The sequence below is a fragment of the Lacerta agilis genome, chromosome 6 (assembly GCF_009819535.1).
Source record: "Lacerta agilis isolate rLacAgi1 chromosome 6, rLacAgi1.pri, whole genome shotgun sequence".
NCBI classification, from domain to species: domain Eukaryota; kingdom Metazoa; phylum Chordata; class Lepidosauria; order Squamata; family Lacertidae; genus Lacerta; species Lacerta agilis.
In genome coordinates this window covers 54,916,401-54,940,681 of record NC_046317.1, presented here as the reverse complement: position 1 = coordinate 54,940,681, position 24,281 = coordinate 54,916,401, and the positions used below count along the sequence as shown (strand labels likewise).

General features: G+C 40.9%; 1 protein-coding gene across 7 annotated transcripts in view; it reads right to left on the bottom strand.

Moving 5' to 3' along the window:
• The window catches only part of NFASC (neurofascin), a 160,651-nt gene that overhangs the window by 26,121 nt on the left and 110,249 nt on the right, over positions 1-24,281 (bottom strand). For 4 of the 7 annotated variants that reach the window (XM_033152782.1, XM_033152783.1, XM_033152787.1 and 1 more), the window contains 3 exons: positions 23,374-23,578; positions 20,870-20,992; positions 19,969-20,142 (listed from right to left, as the gene is read on the bottom strand). In XM_033152782.1, coding sequence (XP_033008673.1) covers positions 19,969-20,142; positions 20,870-20,992; positions 23,374-23,578 — 502 coding nt within the window. Of the gene's footprint in view, positions 1-20; positions 267-12,613; positions 12,629-16,318; positions 16,385-19,968; positions 20,143-20,869; positions 20,993-23,373; positions 23,579-24,281 lie in introns of all 7 variants that reach the window. The other 3 variants (XM_033152781.1, XM_033152785.1, XM_033152786.1) reach the window with 2 other exon arrangements.

Below are 24,281 nucleotides of genomic sequence, written 5' to 3'. Positions count from 1 at the left end.
GAAAGATGAAAACACAGTACCAGAATCCTCTACTGGGATACCTATTGTGCTAGCAATAATTGTGGTGATGGCTGCTTCTGTGGTGGTTGGAGCTTCTGTGGTGGTTGGAGCTTCTGTGGTAGTTGGAGCTTCTGTGGTGGTTGGAGCTTCTGTGGTGGTGGTTGTGGTGGTAGCTTCTGTGGTGGTTGTGATAGTAGTAGCTTCTGTGGTGGTGGTGGTGGTGGCCACAATGGTAGTAGGGCTGATGGTTGTTGGAGAGATTACAACTGGGAGAAGGAAGTGTAAAAACTACATTTTGAAAAGTATTTATATTGTCCAGTTCTTTGGCTTTGTCATTCCCTGAAGCTAGGCACGCATGCAAGATATGGCAAAGTGGATCAAGACACACACACAAACAAACACAAAACATACAATTCAGAGGCAAAAAGAACTAAGCAATCTGCAAAGAGGACAACAAAGCCTGAGTTTCACTTTCTTTCCTTGGCACACTTTTGACTAACAACAGTTAATGAAATTCAGCTGCAGAGAGGGCAGGTGTAGGAGAGTCCTGGAATCCGTCAAATAAGGTTTTTGTGCATGCAAAACCTTCTGTAGGCAAGTGCACTGTAAACATATGGGCAAAGCAGCAGAAAGTGGGAGGCACTGGCTTAAAACAAATACTTGCCCACAAACATGCTATTTGTTTTTAGGTTCCATTCACTGACTGAACAGGCTGCTTCTCTTGGTTGTGAGAGCATTAGGGCACTCCAGCCCCTGCGGACAGCAAATATAGGCTTAACTGGATTGAAAAGCAAGCAAATGCATAAATATCTCCGTGTGATAACATGAGGATGGGCCTGACTTCTCAAAATGAAGCAACTTGTATGATACAGCAAGTAAAGTTTTCCTCCCTTGACACTGAAATAGGAAACTTCAAGAAACTGTAATTCAGCCTTTTAATGTTAAGAGTAAGACATGTGGAAACCACAAACAATCAACTTAACTTCTAAGTGGTTTTTACCATTCTAAAGCTACTATGTTTAAAACACAGCTATTTTAAGACTCAGTGGGTTGCCAAATCTATAGAAAATACATAACACAGTTTCACATGTGAATGCACTTATAATGTGATCCTGTATATATCTGGGCCTTACTCCCAGGTAAACTGATCACAGCTTCAGCTCATGTGTTTGCTTTTCAAACATATGTAAGAAATAAATACAAATAGCCTATATGTATCCTCCTGAATATTTCTGATATTTCCTAGGGTGGCTTCCTACTTCTGAAATTATCTCCCCAGGGAGTTCACCTGGAACCTCCGTCACCTATCTTTAGTTGCCAGGCAAAAACGTTCCTATTCTCTCCCAAGTCTTTGGCTAATTAAACAACCTACGGCCTTTTAAAGTGTGTCTAGGGTAGTTATTGTTTTTGTTTGTTATTATGGTATGTATTTTTGTGGTTTTATATTGTAAACCACCCTGTGATCTTTGGATGAATAAATTTTATAAATAATAATAATAATAATAATAATAATAGCTCAGGGTTAAAGTAGGGAAGGGAAGAATTTTGTCCCATTTCTGCCAAATCAAAAGGTTTTCCGTATTCTTCAAAAGCACTAGGTTTTGATATTTTTTTGGCAGGAAGCATATTGTGCTAAATGGGCCATTGGTAAGGTAAATCCTATTCTCTTAAAAATGACAGAATTTGGCCTTAAGCAGGCAAGTCACCTTTAAACAGACAATTAGATTTTAAAACTCTTAGCAAAATAGAATGATCCAATTTGTTGTGGACTAGGCAGAGCAAAAATTAAATTAACACTGCACACCCTGAACTGTAGCGAAGGCATTTCTCAGTTGACAGCTTTCTGACAATAGAATTTTGTGCAGATCATACATTTTCCCTACTTTTAAGCTCTGAAGCAACATGAAATACTTATCACACAGATTCTCACACCCTGCAAATTTCAAATTATTTCTTTTAGATGAGGTTGGACTTCAAACTGAAGCCCACTCCTACACTCCAATCCCCACATTGTGTTAGTTAAGAACCCCAACAACCCTAGTTTTTGTAGAATTACACACACATGCTGTAAAATATATATACCACTAGAAATAATTGTAATGTTAGTCTGTAGATAAGGAACAGTTTTAAGCTGATATGCTTGCTACAGCATTAGTGCTGTATACTTGCTCTATCTGTTTAAGATTTTTGGCAGAGCAAGCTGAAAATGGAATTTAAGGCATTTTTTAGTCTCGCCTGAATTCTCCCAGGGGGTCAGGACCTGAATCCCAAAAAGGATATGAATGGGAAGAGAAATAGTGCTTTTGGTTAATAACATTGTAAATGGACTCTTTGTTAACGAATTCTAGATGAAATAAGATGGTCTGGGTTAAGACCAGAGGTCAGGCTACATTATGAAAATGGTCCTTCCTGACTGCAGAAATTCTTACTCGCCATTTTGGCTTTGTTATATTGCTCTCTCTGCAAAACGTCTCTGAAAACCCTTGGCTGGTTTGTTGTAATACAGATTGCTTCTGAAATTTAAACACATGGTAGAAAGAAGCTCAGCTACAGGGTACTGCTCTACCTATAAAACCTGATGCACACTTTGATGGCTTTTGTAAAAATTAATATCAGAATATTTAACGCCGGAACTTTAAGTATAGTCTACTTAGTGATCTAATCCTACAGAATACTAGGTTTTGTCACTTTCATAATGTGAAAAGATTACAGCTGCAAGCTTCAATCAACTAGCCCAGGGATGTGAAATCAGCTAAGGCTTTAATGACAAACTAAAAATCTGCACAATTAATCAGCTGGGTCAACAAGAAACAGACATCTCACACGGGGAATGCTTCAGTAATGTGCAACATACCAGTTCTCTCCTCCCTTCACTAATTTGGACTAAACAGAATTTGCTTCCCCCCATCCTCATTCCAGTTTGTATCTGGGAAGCAAACTAAAGCTTCCAAGGAACAAACCGCTAACAGTGCTCAATTGAAATCAGTAGGCAGGATTCACCTAACCAACCCCATCAGCAGAAGCCCTGTGTAAGGACTTCCACTTGCACAATGGAGCTTCCTCCCCCCTTCCACGGTAACCCCCCCAAAATTGGTTGGGGTTTTTACCTCGGTCCCTGCTCCTGCCAACCTAGCAGTTTGAAAGCACGTCAAAGTGCAAGTAGATAAATAGGTACCGCTCCGGCGGGAAGGAAAACGGCGTTTCCGTGCGCTGCTCTGGTTTGCCAGAAGCAGCTTAGTCATGCTGGCCACATGATCCGGAAGCTGTCTGTAGACAAATGCCGGCTCCCTCAGCCAGTAAAACGAGATGAGCACCGCAACCCCAGAGTCGTCCGTGACTGGACTTAACAGTCAGGGGTTCCTTTACCTTTATGTCTTTTAAACCTGGATCTTGCATTAAAGTGATAGTCTGTGAACTTAAGTTTTCCCCCTAAGCCATTTTGTTTCTGATGACTTGCTGCAATAGGGAATATTCCATATTCTCAATTTCCTGTTTTTAAAAAATGAATGCCAAATTGGTGGGCTTTTAACTCTAAACGATGTAATGTAGCTTTCATTTGTTACACTTCCAAACTCTCAACACATGACTGAAAGTGTCCTTTTCCTTCACCCCAAGTCTGACTTCCCAGTCACAAGAAGCCAAACAAGGCTTTAAATCTTGAGGATTTCATTGTTAACAGTCTTGCCATCTCTCAAAGTTCACTATATATAATGAGTTGGCTTAAGTGCCCCTTTTATCATCTAGCTTTTGACCTCCTCTGGGTCTATGAGGGTCAGATGCTTGATATTCTCCAACAGAGTGAGGGTTGGAAAATTACTCCAGCGTTAAAACAAAAACACACTTTCTCATGAATTTCTATAACAAATGAGGGTTGGAGTGAAAGATTAATTAAATACACTTGAGATAATCACAAAAGCTGTCTGGATTACAAATGGCTCCCCTGCTGCAGAAGAACCAAGATATGGCCCCTCCCCAAGCACTTGCAGGTTCACCAAGGTGGACACACATATGGTATTTTGTCTCTGAAGGAGCTTGAACAAAAAAGAACCAGTACATAAAATCAGAGACCAATGAAAATTATCATGCTATATATTGGTAATCTTCCTGCTGCTTTTGTCCAACAATATAATAGGTGTAAAAGAAATGAAGACACCAAGCAGCCAACAATACTATCTATATTGCAGGATATTCGTGATAAACCAAGTGTTCAATTAAACATCACAGCAGATGCCACAACGATAGCATTTCATACCTTCATGCAAAAGCACGGCAAATGAAATAAAGCCACTTTAAAGTGTGTAAGATTTGTCAAACAACACTGAAGAAAAACCCAGAGAAAGTGTGTTATATAACCAAGGAGCTCAAGCTTAGGAAAACTAGCATGTATACTTTATAGAATATGACAGAGGGAAAGTGGAAGAGTCTGAGTTCTTTTAGGGCCTCTCTGCACTTACCATTATACTGGTAGAGTTTGGTTTGGGGCACTTTTTGGCCACACAACATTGTCATTATTCAGCTAGTATTCAGGAATAATGTACTAAAGAAGCTGCCCTTTCTTGTGCTGCCAAATAATAATAATAATAATAATAATAATAATAATAATAGTAATATCCTGACACTTGGGAAAGATCCAAAATGGATCTTTGTGTGACATGTGAACAAGCATCGTCCCATTTTCTGTATGGAGGGTTGGTGGATGTGGTTTGGGAGGAATCTGTTTCCCAACACTTCCATCTGATGGGTGCAAGCTGTCAGTGTGCAAGCTCAGTTCAGAGGAGAGCTTTGGCCAATGCAGAGTCCAAGTCAAAGTACTGTCCTGACAGCAATCATTAGCTGCAGGCAAAATTTCATTACAAAATTTCATTGCAACAAACAGTGCAGTAGCTCAGGCAGACACGTAATTCCTCTTCTAGTCTCCTAGACAACAACAAAATTACAATTTTTGAATACTAGGCATTAAATACCATGCCCTGAAAAAGAAATCCAGGAAAGGGCTATCCCCATGCCCAGAATGCCAACATTTTCTGGCTGAAGGAACATGAGGGTGTGACTAAAGCCATGGAACAATTCTCACTTCGGGTGCAACCTTTACTTTTTTTGTGGAGAAAAAACACCACCCCTTAATCTTGGGTTCCATGATCACTGCAGATGGTGACAGCAGTCACAAAATTAAAAGACGCCTGCTTCGTGGGAGAAAAGCAATGACAAACCTAGATAGCATCTTAAAAAGCAGACATCACCTTGCCGACAAAGGTCTGTATAGTTAAAGCTATGGTTTTCCCAGTAGTGATGTATGGAAGTGAGAGCTGGACCATAAAGAAGGCTGACTGCCGAAGAATTGATGCTTTTGAATTATGGTGCTGGAGGAGACTCTTGAGAGTCCCATGGACTGCAAGAAGATCAAACCTATCCATTCTCAAAGAAATCAGCCCTGAGTGCTCACTAGAAGGACAGATCCTGAAGTTGAGGCTCCAGTACTTTGGCCACCTCATGAGAAGAGAAGACTCCCTGGAAAAGACCCTGATGTTGGGAAAGATGGAGGGCACAAGGAGAAGGGGACGACAGAGGACGAGATGGTTGGACAGGGTTCTCAAAGCTACCAACATGAGTCTGACCAAACTGCGGGAGGCAGTGGAAGACAGGAGTGCCTGGCGTGCTCTGGTCCATGGAGTCACGAAGAGTCGGACACGACTAAACGACTAAACAAGACAATCTTTATTAGGAATCAGATTTGTTACTGAGCTCCCTTCCTGAAGCTTCTGATTTCACTGACCATTTAAAACTGTACTCCGCTTTTTATCTGGCATATTTCCTTAGATGCAAAAAAGTTATTTCCTGCAATTCCTAGAACTTTCTGTGGCCTAAGGTGCCATTATGTAGCTGGTGTTCACCGGAGCTACTCTTCTTTAACTGGGTCCAACAGCAGTAACACAAAGTACTTAGTACAAAAATGAATCGAGCCTTGCTGTCTTCAAGATAAAGCTACAGAAAAATGTCCAATCTTTGGGCTTCATGTTTGGATGGATATGAAGTTAGGTTAACAGATGCTGGCAGGTTCCCTGCTGTGGCAATAGGAAGAGAAAGAGCTAAACAGGCCAGATGGAGGAGGATGGAAGCAAAGGGTGGCACTGGAGAGTGGTTGTGTGGGTTTAGTCCTAATCCTAATAAAGGTATTCCTTCATTTGCTTCTGAATATTAAACACATGACAGAAAGAAGCTCAGCTGCTGGGTACTGAAGGGCGAAGGAGGGGACTGGCTTCTCATTTGAAATCCAACCCTTTAATGAGAGTGCACTGCGGGCTTAAAGATAAAGGGCGCCTTTGATCAGAAGCAGAGCCTTGCTGCATATGAGGAGTGACAAAGACATACTGTGAAGGGCAATGGACACTTGGGCAGCCATCTAAGGGAGCTGCGCCAGCACACAGTGTGTGGTACTGGAAGCAGCAGCAGCAGCAGCAGCATCTGAGCCATAACCCTCCTTGTCTCACATTGAGGACTTCAGGACTTTGAAGCCCTATCCCTCTTCTAACCCACTTGGGTAACGTAACCGTTATCAACACACATGGGAGATGGGAACTTTGAAAACATACTAAAAAGAAAAATCTGATTTTAAGATAGATCCCACTAAGGTTACTATTTTGGCAGCAGAACGCTGCATAAAAGTCGATGGCCATTCAGCCATGTTAAGGTCCCAACAGATAGTCATGGCCAAGTATTTCAGCTGTTTTTTTTTAAGGAAATCAAATGTGGGTTTGGTTTTGAAGGTGCTGTCAGCTGAAACCACTGGCTTGCTTGCCTTTCACTATCAAAACCTGATGTTTAATACATCCACCTGTCATTTGCTTAAACCTGCATTTGTAGCTGTATGATAAAACTGTGTCCCTGGAATAACATTGAAGCTCTGTCCATCTATCCTATTAAGGGTCCATAAATTAGCCTTGCTGGTGGCCGTCAGATTTATATATATGTTTACTACAATTCCCATCAGGTCCTGTCAGTACAGCATCAGGTTTAGGAAGGGTGTCATGGAGCAAGTTTGCTATCCATTGCTCTAACCACTATTGTGCACAATTTACCCTTCAGCACAGATTAACTTTGGCAAGGAGTGACAATTATTTGCTGGAACTGTGCATTTGCCTTGATGCCAGTGATGCAGATAAACAAAGTGCACTAGAGGCAGGCTTTTCTTACACAATTTATAGAAAAACATGTCTGGGTTTATTGCCTTGGTATGTTCCGTGAGACTGTGTTTAATTGCTATGGTATAAGAGTCAGTGAAAGCAGGCTGAAACACACAGATGTGCAGCTTTCTAGCTGATTAGCTAAAAGTAAATGAAACCAAGAGACCCTCACTAAGTAATGATTTTCCCCAGAGTAAAGGGCTCCACTTATGTTCATAGTCCCAACCTCTATACACAGATACAAATGCTGCCTGCTTTCATTAGCAGAGACGAGAACACAGAATTTGAGGCTCTGCCTAATTAAATTGAGTGTATTATTACTGAACCTGCTTCGACAAATATATAGGCCAAATGGGGAAGGTGGAGAATCTGTATGCAGAAAGAGATATATATCTATATTTCACAGAGATATATTGCATTCATACTGATTACCCAAACTTCAATTTGATGCAAAGAAGGACAATGCTCATGTACCTAGAATAGGTGGACTGAAGAAGGAATTTTAACAGGTACAGGTTGTTAGGGAGGGGCAAGAAAAGCTGTACCCAATGAGCCTCTTCAATACAAGTTGTTGTTGTTGTTGTTGTTGTTGTTGTTGTTGTTGTTGTTGTTGTTGTTGTTGTTGTTGTTGTTGTTGTTGTTGTTATATATATAGAGAGTCATTCTATCTGTGATGGATAAGAGGAAGGGAAAATCAAGACAACACACTGAGGCTTAAAAGCCACAGAAATGCAAGGGGCAAAGTCTGAAAGCAAGGTTGTTCTAGATAATTGGATGATGACCTCTATTTGCCAGAACAGCAAGCAATAGTTATACAGAGCACAATTTCCTTTGGTAGTGAGAGAACCACATATATTCCTTATTTAAACCAATACACATGGTACTAAATGTGTTAATAACTTCTAATTCAGCAGGTTTTGTTTTGTTTTTTGTCCAGTCCCCTTAATGTTTTCCCCCCCTAAAATTAAATGTAGCACCTTAAAAGCTCAAGGTAGAAATGTTTCCCTACTAGCTCCTGAACGTTTCCAGTTTTCAATGTTGAATAGGCATCCATTCATTTGCTTTTATCCTACTAAACTGAAATAACTGCCAGAAAGGCATGAAACTCAGTTGAAATTTCTCCATCACTAATAGTGTAATCTCTATGTACGTCTACTCAGAAGGGAGTTCAATGACACATGCTCCCTGACAAATGTGTATAGTGCTGCATCTTTAAAAGTACACTTCTAGAGCCCTAGTACTGCCATGCACGAAGGAAACAAACAGACACACACGTACTATTATTTAATTATTCAAAGAAGATTCTAATGGGCTGTTAACAAGAACTGCCTTCCCAGAGTGTGTGTACAGCACTTGTAGGCTTGGGAAGGCTGGATGAATATTTTATAAACACTGATGGGGAGCCAAACCTATTTCCAGGAGAGTTTTCCCTTGCTTTGGCAATGTGAGGAAATTGAAAGAGAAATAACCCATTAATTTGCTCCAAGTCTAACGACTGCAAAACAAACAAACAAATAAATAAATATGCAGACATATAGTCATTCAGTAAGTGATATAAGTGCCAAATTGAATGAACCACAAATGTGAGGACTGAAATATGGTTCTGCTGAAAAGCTAATCATCTTAGGCTTCTAACAATATAGCACTAAGTAACCATCCCTCCGGCATAAGGATTTATGCTTCCGCAACAGGACTTTCCACCCCTCTGCACCCTTTCCAAATATGCTCCATAGAGTGGGGGAATCTGCAGGAAAGATTTAGGGGCCATGCATGGAGAGGGGAGAGAAAGTCCTGTTGTCCATGTAAATCCTTGTGCTGGCTGGCTGGTTACTTAGTGTGACATTGAATACAAGCCATTATCCTCAATCTCTACCCTTGATATTGAAGCATTAATCTCCCATTTCTGCATATGGGGAAAGACTAGCAAATACTTTATTTTCTACCAGTTGACATTCAGTATTTTTCTTCTTGACAAAGAAATTTGTCAAGAGCTTGCTTTATAAACCTGGTGGAGTTTATAAAGCAACAGCCCAAATAATGTGCTACCCAGTCCTATTCCACAGAAACCAGTGGCTGCTTCTTCTTAGGCACAGAACCAAAAATTTTGAAACTTATTCTTTCAAGAGTCAGATCTTCCTAAGATTTTAGTTGTAACTTCTTACACATTAGCAAAACTGCTTCTCTCTAGTAGAAGAGCCAGAATCAATCACTTATGGACTAGTTGTATTGCATAACAAAAAACAAATTGATCCAGCTTTATCCTTAGCAAATGAAACTACAATCCTTTAAACCAGGGTTGCAGGAGAGCAAGGCAGACAACTCTAATAAGCCACTTTCTTTCATCAAAGCACACTGTTGGATTCCTAAGTGTACGTGAGGAATGTCAAATCCTTACCTGTCCCTAATGTAAACCTTAGGTCTAGCTTATACAGTGGCTAATATCACATCATAAAGAAAGCATGGAACTAAGAGCCTTTTGCTCATAGTGCACATGTCACCATTCATAGGATGTTGGCAACCACACATGCATTTACTCTGTAGGAGCTGTGATACACCACTCATAAAGGCTAATAATTTTAATGTATGCCATGCTAGAATGGCATCCTTTTAAACTAAATTGGACAGGCCCGTTTTATGTAGGCCATACAATGGTTTCACACTGGGGTCCAGCAACCCCTGAAGTTTCAGTCCATCTAAATGTAAAGCTTTGTTCCATTCAGTTGTACATCACTACAAAATATGCTAGATTAAAGGGCAACTGTCAGCTTTAAAGTCTGAGTAAAAGGCTTTTTTGTTTTGACATTGCACAGAATATTGCTCTGGTTCTGTCAATTTTATGTCTCCAAAATTGTCAGACTTGGGTTTCTTGACACTTTCCAGTTTTGATTGTTAGTATTATTAGATCTCATAATTCTAGTCTGAATCCCGCTACACAGCAGTTCTTCTGAAAAGCATAACAAAAACCTTACGATTCCCTTTCCAAGGTGGGATGTATCGGACTTCAAGCAGTAAAAATCTGTCTTCTATTTGCACAAACAAATCATGGGTCAGGGTGAAGCCAAAGCTGGCCTATATAATGCTACATTCATACATGTTCAAATAGAGGCTGGATTCGATTCAGGCATTATTGGTGCTGTTCAGTAATGAGTTTGGTTAACATCAGAGGTCCACAAATACAGTAATCACAGATCACTAGCGGCAAATTTGAGGAGGGTTGTAGCTCAGTCACTGAACCTTGCATTCAGAAGGTCCCTGGTTCAATCCAAGATCTTTCCAGGTAGGGATTTGGAAAATCCTTTGCCTAAAACCCGGGAGAGCCATTGCTAGTCAGTGTAGGCAGTACTGAGCTAGATGGACCAATGGTCTGACTCAGTATAAGGCAACTCCCTATGTTATCAACCAGAAGTTTAATTCTGGTGGTTACCAAGAAAAATCCTTTTGTTTAATTTGCCACTTGGCAATATAAATGCTTGGTTGCCAAGCTCCAGGACCAACTCAGCAATAGAGGCAAATGAGTAAACTCCATGGAGTTTCAAGATCTCAAGGGTGCCAGCCTCAGCCATGTCTGAGAGAGAGAGAGAGAGAGAGAGAGAGAGAGAGAGAGAGAGAGAGAGAGAGAGGTGCTGCCCACGTTTTAAAATGAGGCTCACAGTTGCAGCTTGCAGCAGGATTACATCCCCTGTATTTCAAGGTTCTTCTGAGCTCTATCTATTATAATAGGGAGGAGTAATGAATGCAAAAAATGTATTCTGATCAATTACTGATCCAATTCAAAAGCATGATCTGATGCAGATTTACTCACAAGGAAGCCCTGCCAAGCCCAACCCAAAGTGTGTGGGCTCTTGGTTATCCTAGAGCAGAAATGAAATATAATTTTGGTTCTTTAATGATCAAGAATAGATCAATTTGCTACCCTTTGTATCACTGGGAATAAAAATACAGTTAAAAGGGTAGGAGGGAGGATCTATACATAAGGAAAGTAAGCTTGCAAAGTAATATCAATTAAATAGTTACAAGAAAATATGGCAGGGGAAAGCATCAGCAGGAAATACAGCCCAAACCCTACTAAAATATTCAAGTCCAATACAAACAAAGATTTTAGATGGGGCAAGAAGGCTAGAGAGTGAATTATTTCTCTCTCATCCTGTGAATGTAGCAGCTTCTGTAAGCTCAACAGGAGGGTGAAGCCTTTTCTTGCCCAGGATTCAACTAACCCCAGAATACCAAGGGCACCAAAATGCATTCTCATTTCCCAGTGTTCTGTATTGTGACTCCTGCCAACTGAGATTTCCCAAGCCAAAAGGAGACTGTTTTTACTAGTGCAGTGAACAAACTTTGAGTTCTGGGGACACAAGGGCTCAGGGACACTCTTTAGTTCTCCACAAGCTGGGCTACAGAAAGCTCCTTGCAGCTGCAAGCTGATCAGCAGTCTCTGGCATCTGCTGTCAAAAGATATTTGGTGCTGTCCTTTTGCCTGTCAGCCAGACACCCCCTAGACCTGAAAAAAATGGGGGGGGGGTATTGCTTTGTGTCTGACTAACACTCTCAGGAGAACAAAACCACTCCCACCTCCAGTTGTGACCAAAGGCAAATGTGGACCTTTCTATGATGCAACTGAAAAATGGATGCTGTTCCAGAGAGACACATTTCCAAAACTAGGGCACTTTTAGACACATTTTTATAGTGGAAAACAATAGCTGCTCTCAGGTTATAGGTTAGGGTGCTATAATGAACACAACTTTGAAATGCAACCTGGTGAGGATCTTTCTTCTTTAAAAAATGCCTCTTCCCCATTATAGACTGTTGTTAACACTAGGATCTAGAGTAGGGAGAGGCAACCTGATGTCTTTTTCCTGGAAAAGCACCCTGGTCCACTCATGGAGCAACTCTCCTACGGATGGTTCACCTTCTGGTTGGCCAGAACAGGATGCTGGACTAGATGGGTCCTTGGCCTGATCCAGCAAGCTTTCCTTATGCTCTTAACACATGTAGCTTGAGGGAATGGGGCAAGCAGAGGATGGGGCCTCTGGCCTGCACATATGCAGAAGGCTGAGCCTTTCATTCACCAGACAGCCTTCAGTTCTCACCTTTGTGCATAAACACATGCAACGTCTCTGTATCTCAGTGTTGTTAAGTGGTAGCAACAGCAAAAAAAAATGCAGAAGCCTATCATGCACACATGCGCAGCAGCAGCAGCAGCAGCAGCAGCAGCAGCAATAGCAGCTCAAACATTATCGTCAACCCTTTCAATGGACCCATTCCCTACATCAGAAAGAGTAGGCTATCTGCCAATGCATCTGTCTATATATTCTCTCCCCCATTGAAAGGGTTAACTTGGTGCATGCTTATATAATGCCAGCGCCCCCAAGAGACAAGCCTTCAGCTCATACTGCCCCATCATGCCTGTGTAATCTGCCAGCTTGGTACAGTACCTGAGGTTGGAAGAACTTCAGAGTGTGCAGCGCCAAATACAGGGAAGGGGAACATGAGGAAAGAAGGGAAAGAGAGAACACAGGAATATATAAAACCACAGCACAAACATGGTACATAAACATGGCAGGCTGAGGCTGTAATAAAGAGATGGTGTGTTAGTCCTCCATATTCCCCAGCCAATCTCTACCACAATGACCATCCAAACCAATGCAGAAAGACACAGCTGATTTGGTTTCCTTTGCTGTATCTTCATTTCTTGGGGCAAAAGTTCCGCAGTTTGTGGTTTTAAATTCAACGAAATGCATCTTTCGCATCCTGTTGGCTTCCATCTGAGTCCCCTAAATGTCAGGACAAATTCTATTCTACTGCAACTTGGCTGCAAGCTCATTATCGATTCTTAGACACTTATGATGGATGAGACAATAGGCAATGTAAATAACCACAGGAATACTGTATTTCATTCGCATCCCCTGGCTCAAATAACGTCTGCGAGAAATGGAAGCTGTGGCTTGGATATCTTTATTTCCATTTATAAATGCCATTCCCGCATCGGTAGGAGAAAAGAAAATTGGCAAGGCTCCATCTAGGCAACATGCTTTTGTGCAATTCCAAATGCTTAGCTGTGTATTGCGGAGTGTCTGATGGGCCTAAACGTTCTGCCTACGGAGACTGCTCAACATTCATTAATAATCTGAGTGGTACACATCTCCGCTTTTATTTGAAGATCCTGCAAAACCTCACTCATGAGATTCCACTGGAATGGATTTATGAAATCTTTATCCAAAGATTTATGAAATCTTTGCTGAATTCCAGTTGTATTGCCACATACACTGAGGCAGTCATGCATTACCGACACCACATGCAGAAGTCAATGTAGTTTGGGGTTTCGCACACTGCTTTGAACACTCACAAAGCAACAATAATCACAGTATGAAGACTCTTCTGCATTTGGTGGCAGTCTGCACACTGTCACTTTAACACATCGAAAATTCTTTCTAGTAGCACCTTAGAGACCAACTGAGTTTGTTCCTCAGTTTAACACATGACAGCTATGGGTAGAATTCAGTATGCAAATGAAAGATGACCTTGGCTACTAGAATGCTACCAGGAGGGTGTTGTTGTTTTTAAAGCATAGGGCCACAGTTCACCACCTTTGTTGTTCAAACTGTTCAGTAAGTTCTATTAAATGTTGCAGGGCCTACAGAGCTCTGCCTCTCTGTGGCAAAACAACTATACTTGGATATCTGGGAAATATAAGCAAAGGTTTGGGAGAAAGAAAGAGTAGTTTTGAGTATATCAGACCTTTTCAGAATATCTTTATTTTATATGAATGTGTGTGTGCGCTTGCGTGCGTGTATATATATATATTTGTTTTAATGCAAAAGGCTGGTAGACACTGGACTCGATTACTGTGATGCAAACAGCATCAGCAATAGAGTAATTGCCTCAGTTCAGACATATCAGCAATTCATGGTTTGTCATTATGAGAATTAGCCATTATAAGTGTCAGGCTTGCTTGTTCCTCCTTCCCCTTCCTTTCTCCATTGAGCACAAGAGGAGCAGATTTGAAGCTTTTACTTCAAATTTGTGCTAAACCATACTCTTTCATTTCATCTAAATGTGGCAAGCTATGATTTATGGAACCCATAATTTATAATAAAACTAGGATCTAGCTGTGGTTTGGTATCCCGATTTGATTGTAAACAACGGTTTGCACACAACAGTTTGCCACATTCTCTTGAAATGACAAACCATGGTTTGCTGCAAATCAGAAAGGGAAATTTCTAATTCACCGCTCCCCAGATTTCTTCTACAGAAATGGTTACAAGAAAGCCTTTTTAGACTGCTGTGATTGCTCTTGGGCTAATTCAAATTACCAGCAACATAACAAATGCATACAACAAACCTAGGAAAAATGTGTCTAGAAATAAGATTCTGAACCATTATTTAAATTCTCCACTCTTTCTCAAAGCAGTTTTGAAAATTCTAAGAAAAATCCACATTTAGTGCAGGAAGCACCTTCAGTGTTCAAAAGTTGCAACACATTCACTAGCTATTGTCAACCAGAACATTATCTGTCCGCCCCCCCTTTAATACAGTATGGGAAGAAATATCTGATAACGTTATCAGTAAGTTCTATATATAACATACCCGGAACATGCCCACTTATAGAAATATGGGAAGCGATTCATTTTTAAAATGTGTATTCAGGGAAATACTTTTCCCACATATTGCCATTCAGGAGATAAAAAGCAACAGCTCATTAAATAATGTGAGAGACTGAGCTGAATTTGGGGGTCTTTCTGGAAACGTTACAGAATGTTAAGAGTCAGCTTTGTTTTGCACTCACTTCCCAGAGGGCTACTGAACTTTCACTTAGCTTGACGGATATTTCACAAAGAGTATTTTATCCTATTACAAGTCTGCAAGTTGTGGCATTTTCCTACGGAGGGTCGTTTGTTGACTTCAGCAGTGATGGGAAAGGCTGTGCATCTCTAGCTCATTTCTCGCAGTTTTCAGGAGGCTATTGGATGCATCTGTTTTATAAGTTTCTCTATCAATAGAAAATATTTAAGCCTGATTAATAGTATATCAAGTTGCAGAGATGTTCTTGTGTTGTGCAAGCTGATCGCCTTACAGAAGAATGGATTATTATTACAAAAGCTAACAAAGGATATACAACTTCTTTTAAAAGTATTCACATTCTGTCTTCTTTCTTTCAAATGCATGTAACTGCTTAATTTTGTAACAAAGCACATTCCCATAACTCATTCCCATACCTCTCCAACAGTTCGGAGATTTTGTTGGTCTTCATTCCCTGGCATATACAACTGTAAAGACAGTTACTATGTTGGAAACTTTTTCTCTAGAAAGCTCTATTTCCTTAGCATAAATGAAAAGAAATAATTGTAGAACCCATTGTAGAAGTTATCCTCTAATAACTTCTACATTATAGTCTTAAAAAGGGACCCCTGACCATTAGGTCCAGTCATGTCCGACTCTGGGGTTATGGCGCTTATCTCGCGTTAATGGCCAAGGGAGCCGGTGTACAGCTTCCGGGTCATGTGGCCAGCATGACAAAGCCACTACTGGCGAACCAGAGCAGTGCACGGAAATGCCGTTTACCTTCCCACCGGAGTGGTACCTATTTATCTACTTGCACTTTGATGTGCTTTCGAACTGCTAGGTGGGCAGGAGCTGGGACCGAACAACGGGAGTTCACCCCTTTGTGGGGATTCAAACCGCCGACCTAGCTCTGTGGTTTAACCCAAAGCGCCACCTGCGTCCCTTCATTATAGCCTTAATCGTACTCTAATATCTCATTACAAAAATACTTGTCTTCTGGGCAGTGCAGTTCTGTCCTGGGGAGGTGGGGAAGAGATTGCATGGCAGAGCAACTGTTGTATCCACAGCCCTGTCAGCATCTGCCCAAAGTCACCCAATGAGTTTTATTGCCAAGCCCTTATTGAAGTCAACAACTGGCAGCCTTGTCCAACACCCCTAAGAACTTTTGCTAGCCTTAATAAAAACACTTTTTTATTTTTTATTTTTGCTTCCCTCAGAATGGATGGGTATTTGGTCAAGCAGCATCACTGGTTGAACAAAATGGCTCCCTTGCTGCATTTGTTTTGTAAGCAGTGCAACGGGAGAGGTGGTGTCTTCTGGACAGAGGGTCATGAAGGGCAGAAAAATAAGGGACTTACCCGAGGTAGCAAACAAAGCTCTTCCCAGCAGGCTGCTGGCAGCCATTTTCTTCTGCCAGAATCTATCTGGGAACGACAGTAGGTGATGACAAAGTGTCATTCCCACGAGACTTCTGGGATGAAAATGGCGACTGCTATACCAAAGTACTGCATTATCATGTAAGGTTGTATTCATATGGGTTCTAGGAAAAGAAAAGGTGATCTCCCAACCAGAGACCACTGGAAATAATTCTATTCTACTGCTGTGAAACTGCCGAGGAAAAGGGGCGAAGCAAAGGGAGATGCCATCGTGCCAGGGGTGTGCCTGCTGATCCCAAGTGGCCTGGGTGTTTTCTAAAAGGTGAGAAAAGGCCAGGAAGGTTGTATAACCTGCAAGGCTTCTTTTAGGGGCAAGGAAGCTAGTTTGGGAGTGGGGTTAGTCTGGAACCTGGCTGGAAGCTAGGAAAGACCTAATGTGGGGTGTTGGTGGAGTCATGGCGTTCTGTTCAAACCATTTCCCCTCTTGAGCTGTTGTTTTAAGCTAATGTCAGTCCAGCCTGCTTGCCCAAAAGTCAGTTCTTCTCTACTTGTTTAGTGCAAATCTGGTATACCCTAACCTGAAAAACATGTCAAGTTTCAAAAAAGGGAGAAAATTATACTTAATGGACCTGTGAGTGGGCAGATACATAGCGAGCCAATCAACACAATACACAAGAAGCTGGATGCTAATGTCAGTAAAATAAAAACTTGAGAGCTGCTTGAAAATGATTGCCTATCAAGCAGTTGTTTTCCCGAGTTACACTCTAGCTCTTATTGCACTGAAAGAATGGCAATCTATTACAAATAAGTACATTTAAAGGTAAAAATAAACCTCAAGTAAAGCAACCTACTTTGCAAAAGACCCAGCAGTGCCAAACACAAAACAGTTACTGGAATGTTAGTCAACTTTGAAACCTGTTAATATTGGATAAAATCGTGTCACAAACATATATTTGAGAAGCAGAGAGAGAGAGAGAGAGAGAGAGAGAGAGAGAGAGAGAGAGAGAAGGAGACAGAGAGAATGAATTACTATTATTGCGCAAAAACTTGAATGGGTTAAAAATGATGATTAATTTTAAAATGTAAAAACTTAAATGATTATTTATTAAATTTGTATACCACCCCATACAAACATGTATTTAGTTGAAAAATAACTAAATTATAAATACTACATTTCTCATAATCATCTAATGGCATTAAGTAATGAGGCTACAGGCATGCTCGTCCACCCTTGAATTTATCAACTAGCATGGTTGCTCTAGGCAACAAGGAATTCCATGCAGGCAAGTGAGTGTGATGGCCATTGGTGAAAGGACTACTGTACATCTCCTTTGCCAAGCCGAAGTAGCCTACTGAGGTTCTCTCTCTCTCTTTTTTTGAAAACTCATAATTTTTGGTGGTTTAGTTACAGTGGTGTGTTAACTCTACAGTCAATCTCTAATCGAATGTCTTCTACCAGATAAAGATGGCTTTTATATGTAAATAAAAAACCAAGCTGATTGTTTCTCACTAATGAAGATTTACACTCCACCTACCAAACATAGGCATTTTATCTTCGCCAGATGAAAATAAACTGCTCTAGTCTGCCCAGTAACAATGAGTCCTGCTTTGATCTATCAGCCATAAGCACTTCATTTTTGTTTGCTACTCCCCACCCCTGCCACGCCATGAGGGTGCGGCTGGGCCAAGTGAAGCAGAAAGGAGCAATACTGGAAAGAAGAATCGAAGTCCACATTGTACGGGTGTTAAGGTTCCTACATTTCTAAACTTAGGATACGGCCATAAACACATTTACTTGGAGAAAGCCCCTTTGAAGTCAAGGCTACTTGCTTCTAAGCAAACATGCAGGATTTTGCTGTTAACCTTGCAAACTGTCATCTGCATAGATTCAGAAAGAATCTATACAGAAATATTTTAAAGATATTCTTTCTATAGATAAATGAAAAGAAAAACATGCAAAACGCATATTGTTCGACTATGGGAGGCAACGCCTGGTTGCAAAACTGAAACCATAGTATAATTAATACTCTATTTCAGACATAGGGAAGTTGTTGTTCTCCAAACATTGTTGGACTCCAGCTCCCATCAGTCCCAGCTGGTATGGCCAATGGTCAGGGATGATGGGAGCTGCAGTCTAACATCCAGAGGGCTACATTTCCCCTATTCCTGCTTTACTAGTTGCAAATGAACATGGTCTACTGGTCTGATCTGCATCACTCTTTAGGAAATATGAGACAAAATATAAATGGGAAACTTGATTCAATGGCAGCCTTTTCCTTGCTTATTTAAATAATTTGAATCACCTTGGTTTAAATCAGTCCACCCTGTCTAAAATTAGCAACTGTATGTCAAGAGTGACGCTTAGCCATTGGTACCTTCAAACAACCTGCTGGATAAAGGTATCTTTTAGGCCCAAATGATGCAACCAACTATTTTGAAAAACAATGCAGGATATATATGTTATCCCTGAACTGCTTTTCTGCAACACACTCATTATTTAAAAATAATACAGCTAAATCCATCATTCTTGAATATAAATACTGAATTTAACACCAATAAAACACAATGGAAACGTTAATACATAGGACAGCACCGCTATTTAAAAATGTGGCTGGGGTAAAAAGGAAACACATTCAAATCATTTGAATACATTTGATGAACAACAAAGGATATTAAAAGCTCATTCTTCCAGTATTTGCACTGAAAAAAGTACTTAATAGAAGCTTAAAGGAAAGCTGAATATAGAGTAAAATCGAGGGGTTTTGCATAAAAACTGCTTTGCAATTTTTGTTATCAGCTGTTCCTTTGAAACTCACAATCCTTTTAAAATGTATTTTATAGTAGGGAACTCTGTATTATCACACAGAAGGAGAAATAATTTATGGTAAATCGTTTCACAAAGGAGAAGCAGCGGGAAATGACGTGGAATCTTTTATCAATGTTATCTTGCACCTTTTGAAAAAAGAGAGTATGCCTACAGTACAGGGACAGGCTAGGGTCTGGGGAAAGAAATGAAGACTTGAAATGTTCCACATGAGGCCGAGATGCAAAGGACAGGCAGCACGAGGCACTTGTACTTAATTTATTTCATAAAATTTATACTCTGCTTGATTGTTAAAAACTCTAAGCGGTTGTACTTCCTGTCGCCCCCAGCATCAAGGTCACTCCAAAAGCTGTCGTGTGGACATTCTAAACCATGTGACTAACGTCATGTGGAGATGTCTTCTGAATCCACTGGAAAGTCCACATTTCTCAGATTTTCCCCTGATGTGTGGTCAGGGCTGCCAGGGGAAGCAACAGCTGGAGTGGAGCCAATGGGTGCTCTTCTACTCCACACAATGTTAATCGCACAATTTAGAACTCCCACATAGAGCTACATGGAACTTCACAAGTAGTTTTTATAAGGATTTTATATGGCAATGGGACATTGTGGGACTGGGGGGGGCATATTTAAGAGGCTGCAAATGATTCTTACTCAACTTACAGCAGGCCAAGACCTTACAAGTCAAAGGCTGGTTTTTATATAGCCGTGTGTGGATTCTGAAATACTCTTGGATGCGGCTTGTATGTCCAGCTTGGCAGGGCACACCTCTCTCACCCCAGAGTTACACTGGCATCATGCTTTCGCTTACCTTCATTCAGTGGAAGTGGTGACTCCCCCGTGGCAGGCTCACCTTCCCCAATCTGTGTCCTGCCACGCAGGTTGAATCTATAGCGTGATATGGGATCCGTCCTCTGGAGTATAAACTTTGTCTGATTAGGAGAGAAGTTTTCCACCACTGTTCTGCCACTTTTGGATCCATTAACTGGAGAGAGAGGCAGGCTGTGTAGGCTTCAGTCTTGTTTTGAGAAACATGCTATGCTATGCATCTCACCACTTCTCAGTCTAGGATTATACCTGACAAAAGCACTGGCTTTGTTTAAAAATGGGGCATGTTCATTTTAGAGGAATCTTAAGCAAAAACGGCTGGGGAACGTTATGCATTCAAGAAGGAAGAACTTTAATTAAGCCAATTAAAGTTTTAGCTCCCATGTAGGCCAAAGATAATACACCATGTTAGTTTTGCAGGGGCTTTCAAGTCAGGGATCTGTTATGGTGGAGAGCTTTTGCACTAATTATTTTAGCAAAAATTACATTGTTCATGTATTTTCCACAGTTAGGGGCAGGAGATTTTAGGAAGTTAGATGCATGCTTGTTCAAATTCTATCAAGGGGTGGGAGGAGGTATATTTTCAGGTGCCACTGGCTATATTCTTGGAAATATCTTCCTATGTAAATAACATTTAACTAAGGAATCAAAATGATCAGCAATAAAATTTGTCACATGTATCTGAGAATTAGCTTGTTAGTGACTCCTATGAAATCCTCCTGCACTAAGATATGCAATTCAACTCCCAAAGAAATTCTAATTCCTGAATTCCTGATTTTCCCTCCACTGATTTATTAGTACTGTTTTTTTCTAATTCCAGATAAATTAGATTCTAAATCCTGGTTAATAAAGAGAAAACAAACAAAAACAAGCACATGACATACAGGCTTGGTATCTAAGGGTGTATCCAATAAGAATGCCATTGGGGTGTTCAGGGTGTTCCCATTCCATAGTGATGGTTTCCAGGTTTGGTTGGCGGATTCGGAAATACCTTGGGGGACTGGGTGCTTCAGGGAAAGATGGGTCCAAGAGAGAAAAGGGAAGAGGAAAAAGACGCATAAGGTAAGGTAACTTAGAAGGCAGACTGGTCAAGAGTATGCATATAGAAAAGTTTGAGTCTGGTGGCATGGAGAACTTTGTAGGAGCTGTATAAGATGCAGTTTCAGTGCAACACAATCATGCCTGCATATCCATTAACAGGAACCTATCCTACTGTTTCATAGTTGTGCAGATTTAGTCATTGGTGCATGTGCTGTGCTTCCTTCTGTGGGCTAAGCCACTCCTATGAGTTTGTCTATTGCCAGATGCAGTTTTCATATAATTAAAAACCTACAGTTCTTACCCTTGCCTGGAACTGTACAGATAACCTAATACAGTGGTACCTAGGGTTATGTACTTAATTGGTTCCAGGGTGCCGTTTGCCACCCGAAAAGTACGTAACCCGAATGGCAATATCGCGCTTTGCGCATGCGTGAATTGCGCAGAACGCTTCTGCGTATGCACAAACCGTGCACACGCCGAAAAAGACTTCCGGGTTAGCGGAGTTCATAACCTGAAAAAACGTAACCCAAAGCAGACGTAACCCGAGGTATGACTGTATGTACCGGTAAATGGATTTCATCATTCTATCCCTTTGGGATGGTGCCTTCTTGGCCCATTTCCTTTCATCACGGCTGAAAGTCCCTCACCATAACCAGCTCTGTTTCCTATGCTCAAAGCACACAAGGCTTATCTGAGCACAAATTACAACACTCAACTTTGAGCAACATGAGCCACATTTTATCCATGATGCTTCATGCAACCAAAGCCAAGGCCATCTAAGTCCTATTGATGTTGATGTGAGAGTCGAGCAGTCGGGGCTCACAAGCAGGGTGTTGCAGTATGTAGGAAGAGGCTGCTGGGGAAAGACCCTCTCATCCCATGCCCCTTACGGGCAGGTATATGGGTCAGAGACAAAAAAAAAAGATAGCTTCACAAATGATGTCAAGAAAGTTGCTTTTATAAAGGGAGTTTCCGTCCATGCTTCTTAAAAAGACTGCTTGGAAGGAAATTTCCTTGATAAAGGAGATTTGCTCAAAATGCATTAGGAACCTAGTCATTTGTGAAGCTGTTTCTTTGTGTGGGTGTTTGGTCTTTTCCTACAGATGTTTTAAATCCTCCTTTGCCTGCTGCCTGGATCAGATCCACGTATGTGTGGAACTGCTGACTGACCCGATGGATGCAGGGCTCTCACCTCCCTGCATTACAATGAAATAGACTGGATTTTTAAAATTCCTTTCCAATATGCAGCTGCTCAGAGTTTTATGCTGGAACTTCCAGGGCTTACCAGTATAATTCTATGCATAGCAAACGATCATTTAGCAAGTAGGTAAGTGCATCAAGCAGTGGACCCAGTTCAAGCTTTTGTGTGATACATATAAATGCACAATTTGGCTCACTAGCAAGGCAGAAATCAGATTTCATTCAATCCAGTTACCAAAACCAGCAACAGCTGGATGGGGACACACACACCAGGATTTCATTTTCCAAAAAGTACGACTGGAATGCATTCTTGGAAGAATCTTCAAGGACTAAGATATCTGTCTGGTGTGCAATTCTGTGGTTTCAAGAATCCCTAGAATCATAAAGGCGCTGGTGCTTATCAGTCAAAGCATGGTCCATTAGAGTGATATGAGATGGCAACTGTAAACATTAAAGAAGCTTTCACTGCTAGTTATGAGAACTGATGAAAAGCTATTGATCTAGCTGTGAAAGCAAATACAGGCAGTACTCTCAATTCTACCATAAAATCTATCCTTGAGTATGTTAAGAATCAGATGGAATTTGTAGAGTTAGGTAGTAATTGCAACATAAAACCCTTCCATAGATCATACTGCCACTTGCGGCAATGGATCTCATGACTGTTCCAATTTTACAGACTAAAGCTAAGAGAGACTTGTCTGAGAATACATAAAAGGACAAACAATAGAGCTAGAAATAAAACCTGGTGTCAAAAGTCAGTGCATCGTGCTCTGCCTAACTCACCCATTTTCAGTTAGTTTTCCTTGCGTTCCATTCATTTGTCTATCACAATCTATTATGTATTATGAGTCTGAAGCTGGTAAAAAACAATCCCATGAATCAGAGCAGCCTGAGTCCTTAGGGCTTCACTGTGTTGGCTTTTGACTTGCTCCACACTGTAGGAATACACAGTAATCTGGCAGCTGAAGCCAGCCTAACTATTCATTTCAAGTGGGAAATCCTTTTTGAAGTCTTTATCAGGACCGATGACATAGAACCTAAGGAGCGCTAAGGCTCGCAATAAGTCCGTGTTCTGTTCTACCTTCTTATTTCACACATAAAAGGATGGGATTCTGCCAAGCTGGGCCAATATTATGCAGAGACCTACCTCCTTCAGGCATTGTGAACTCCAGAGTTTCACTTCGAGGCCCATCTCCTCTCCCGTTGACTACAACCATCTCCAGTTTGTAGTTGCTGTAAGGAAACAGTCGGGACACTATGCCCCGTGTCCGGTCTCCAGTAAAACCCATAGACTGCTTTTTCTTAGAGACCCATAGATTCTTCAGCAAACTACTTTCTCTCCAGAAGTAGGCCTTCAAGAAACATGCAAGGTGATTGATGTTTTCCCCATTTGTGTGTTAACTGGATTTCAAGGACAAAATCACCATGGATCTTCTTCCACACAAGGATTAGTTCAATCTCACCAACCATTCCATGGGGGGGGGGAGTCAATACTGTTTATTGCTCGTTTTACAGATGGGGAGACTGAGACATATGAAAGCTGACTCTTGGTCAAGACCAAACAGGCAGATTATGCAATGGGCTAACAACTGCCCCCTCAGCAAAGAGTAGGCTTCAATTTGCAGTCTCCCCTCATCTCTCACTGATTATTATTATTATTATTATTAGTAGTAGTAGTAGTGGTGGTGGTGGTAGTAGAATGAAAATTTAATTTGTCAAGAATCACTCATGGCCATTAAGAGACCCCCTAATTCTATATATAACCAGACTCCAGTACAGAGGCAGAAACAAAACAAAATATACCCTACGAATGAAAATTCTCAGATCTGAGAAATGTGCAAATGCTTCAAATGCATTTTATTATTTATTTTATTTATTCGATTTATATACCACCCTTTATCCAAAGATCCCAGGGCAGTGATATAAATAAATTTTGAAAGAAAGTATTTTGCTGCTGATTTGTGTGAGTTTTTGCTTGTTTTCTGTTTGGTAAGACAGAAAACACACACAGAGAGAAAAACCCATGAACTTAGGGACAAAACATGACTGGGTTTC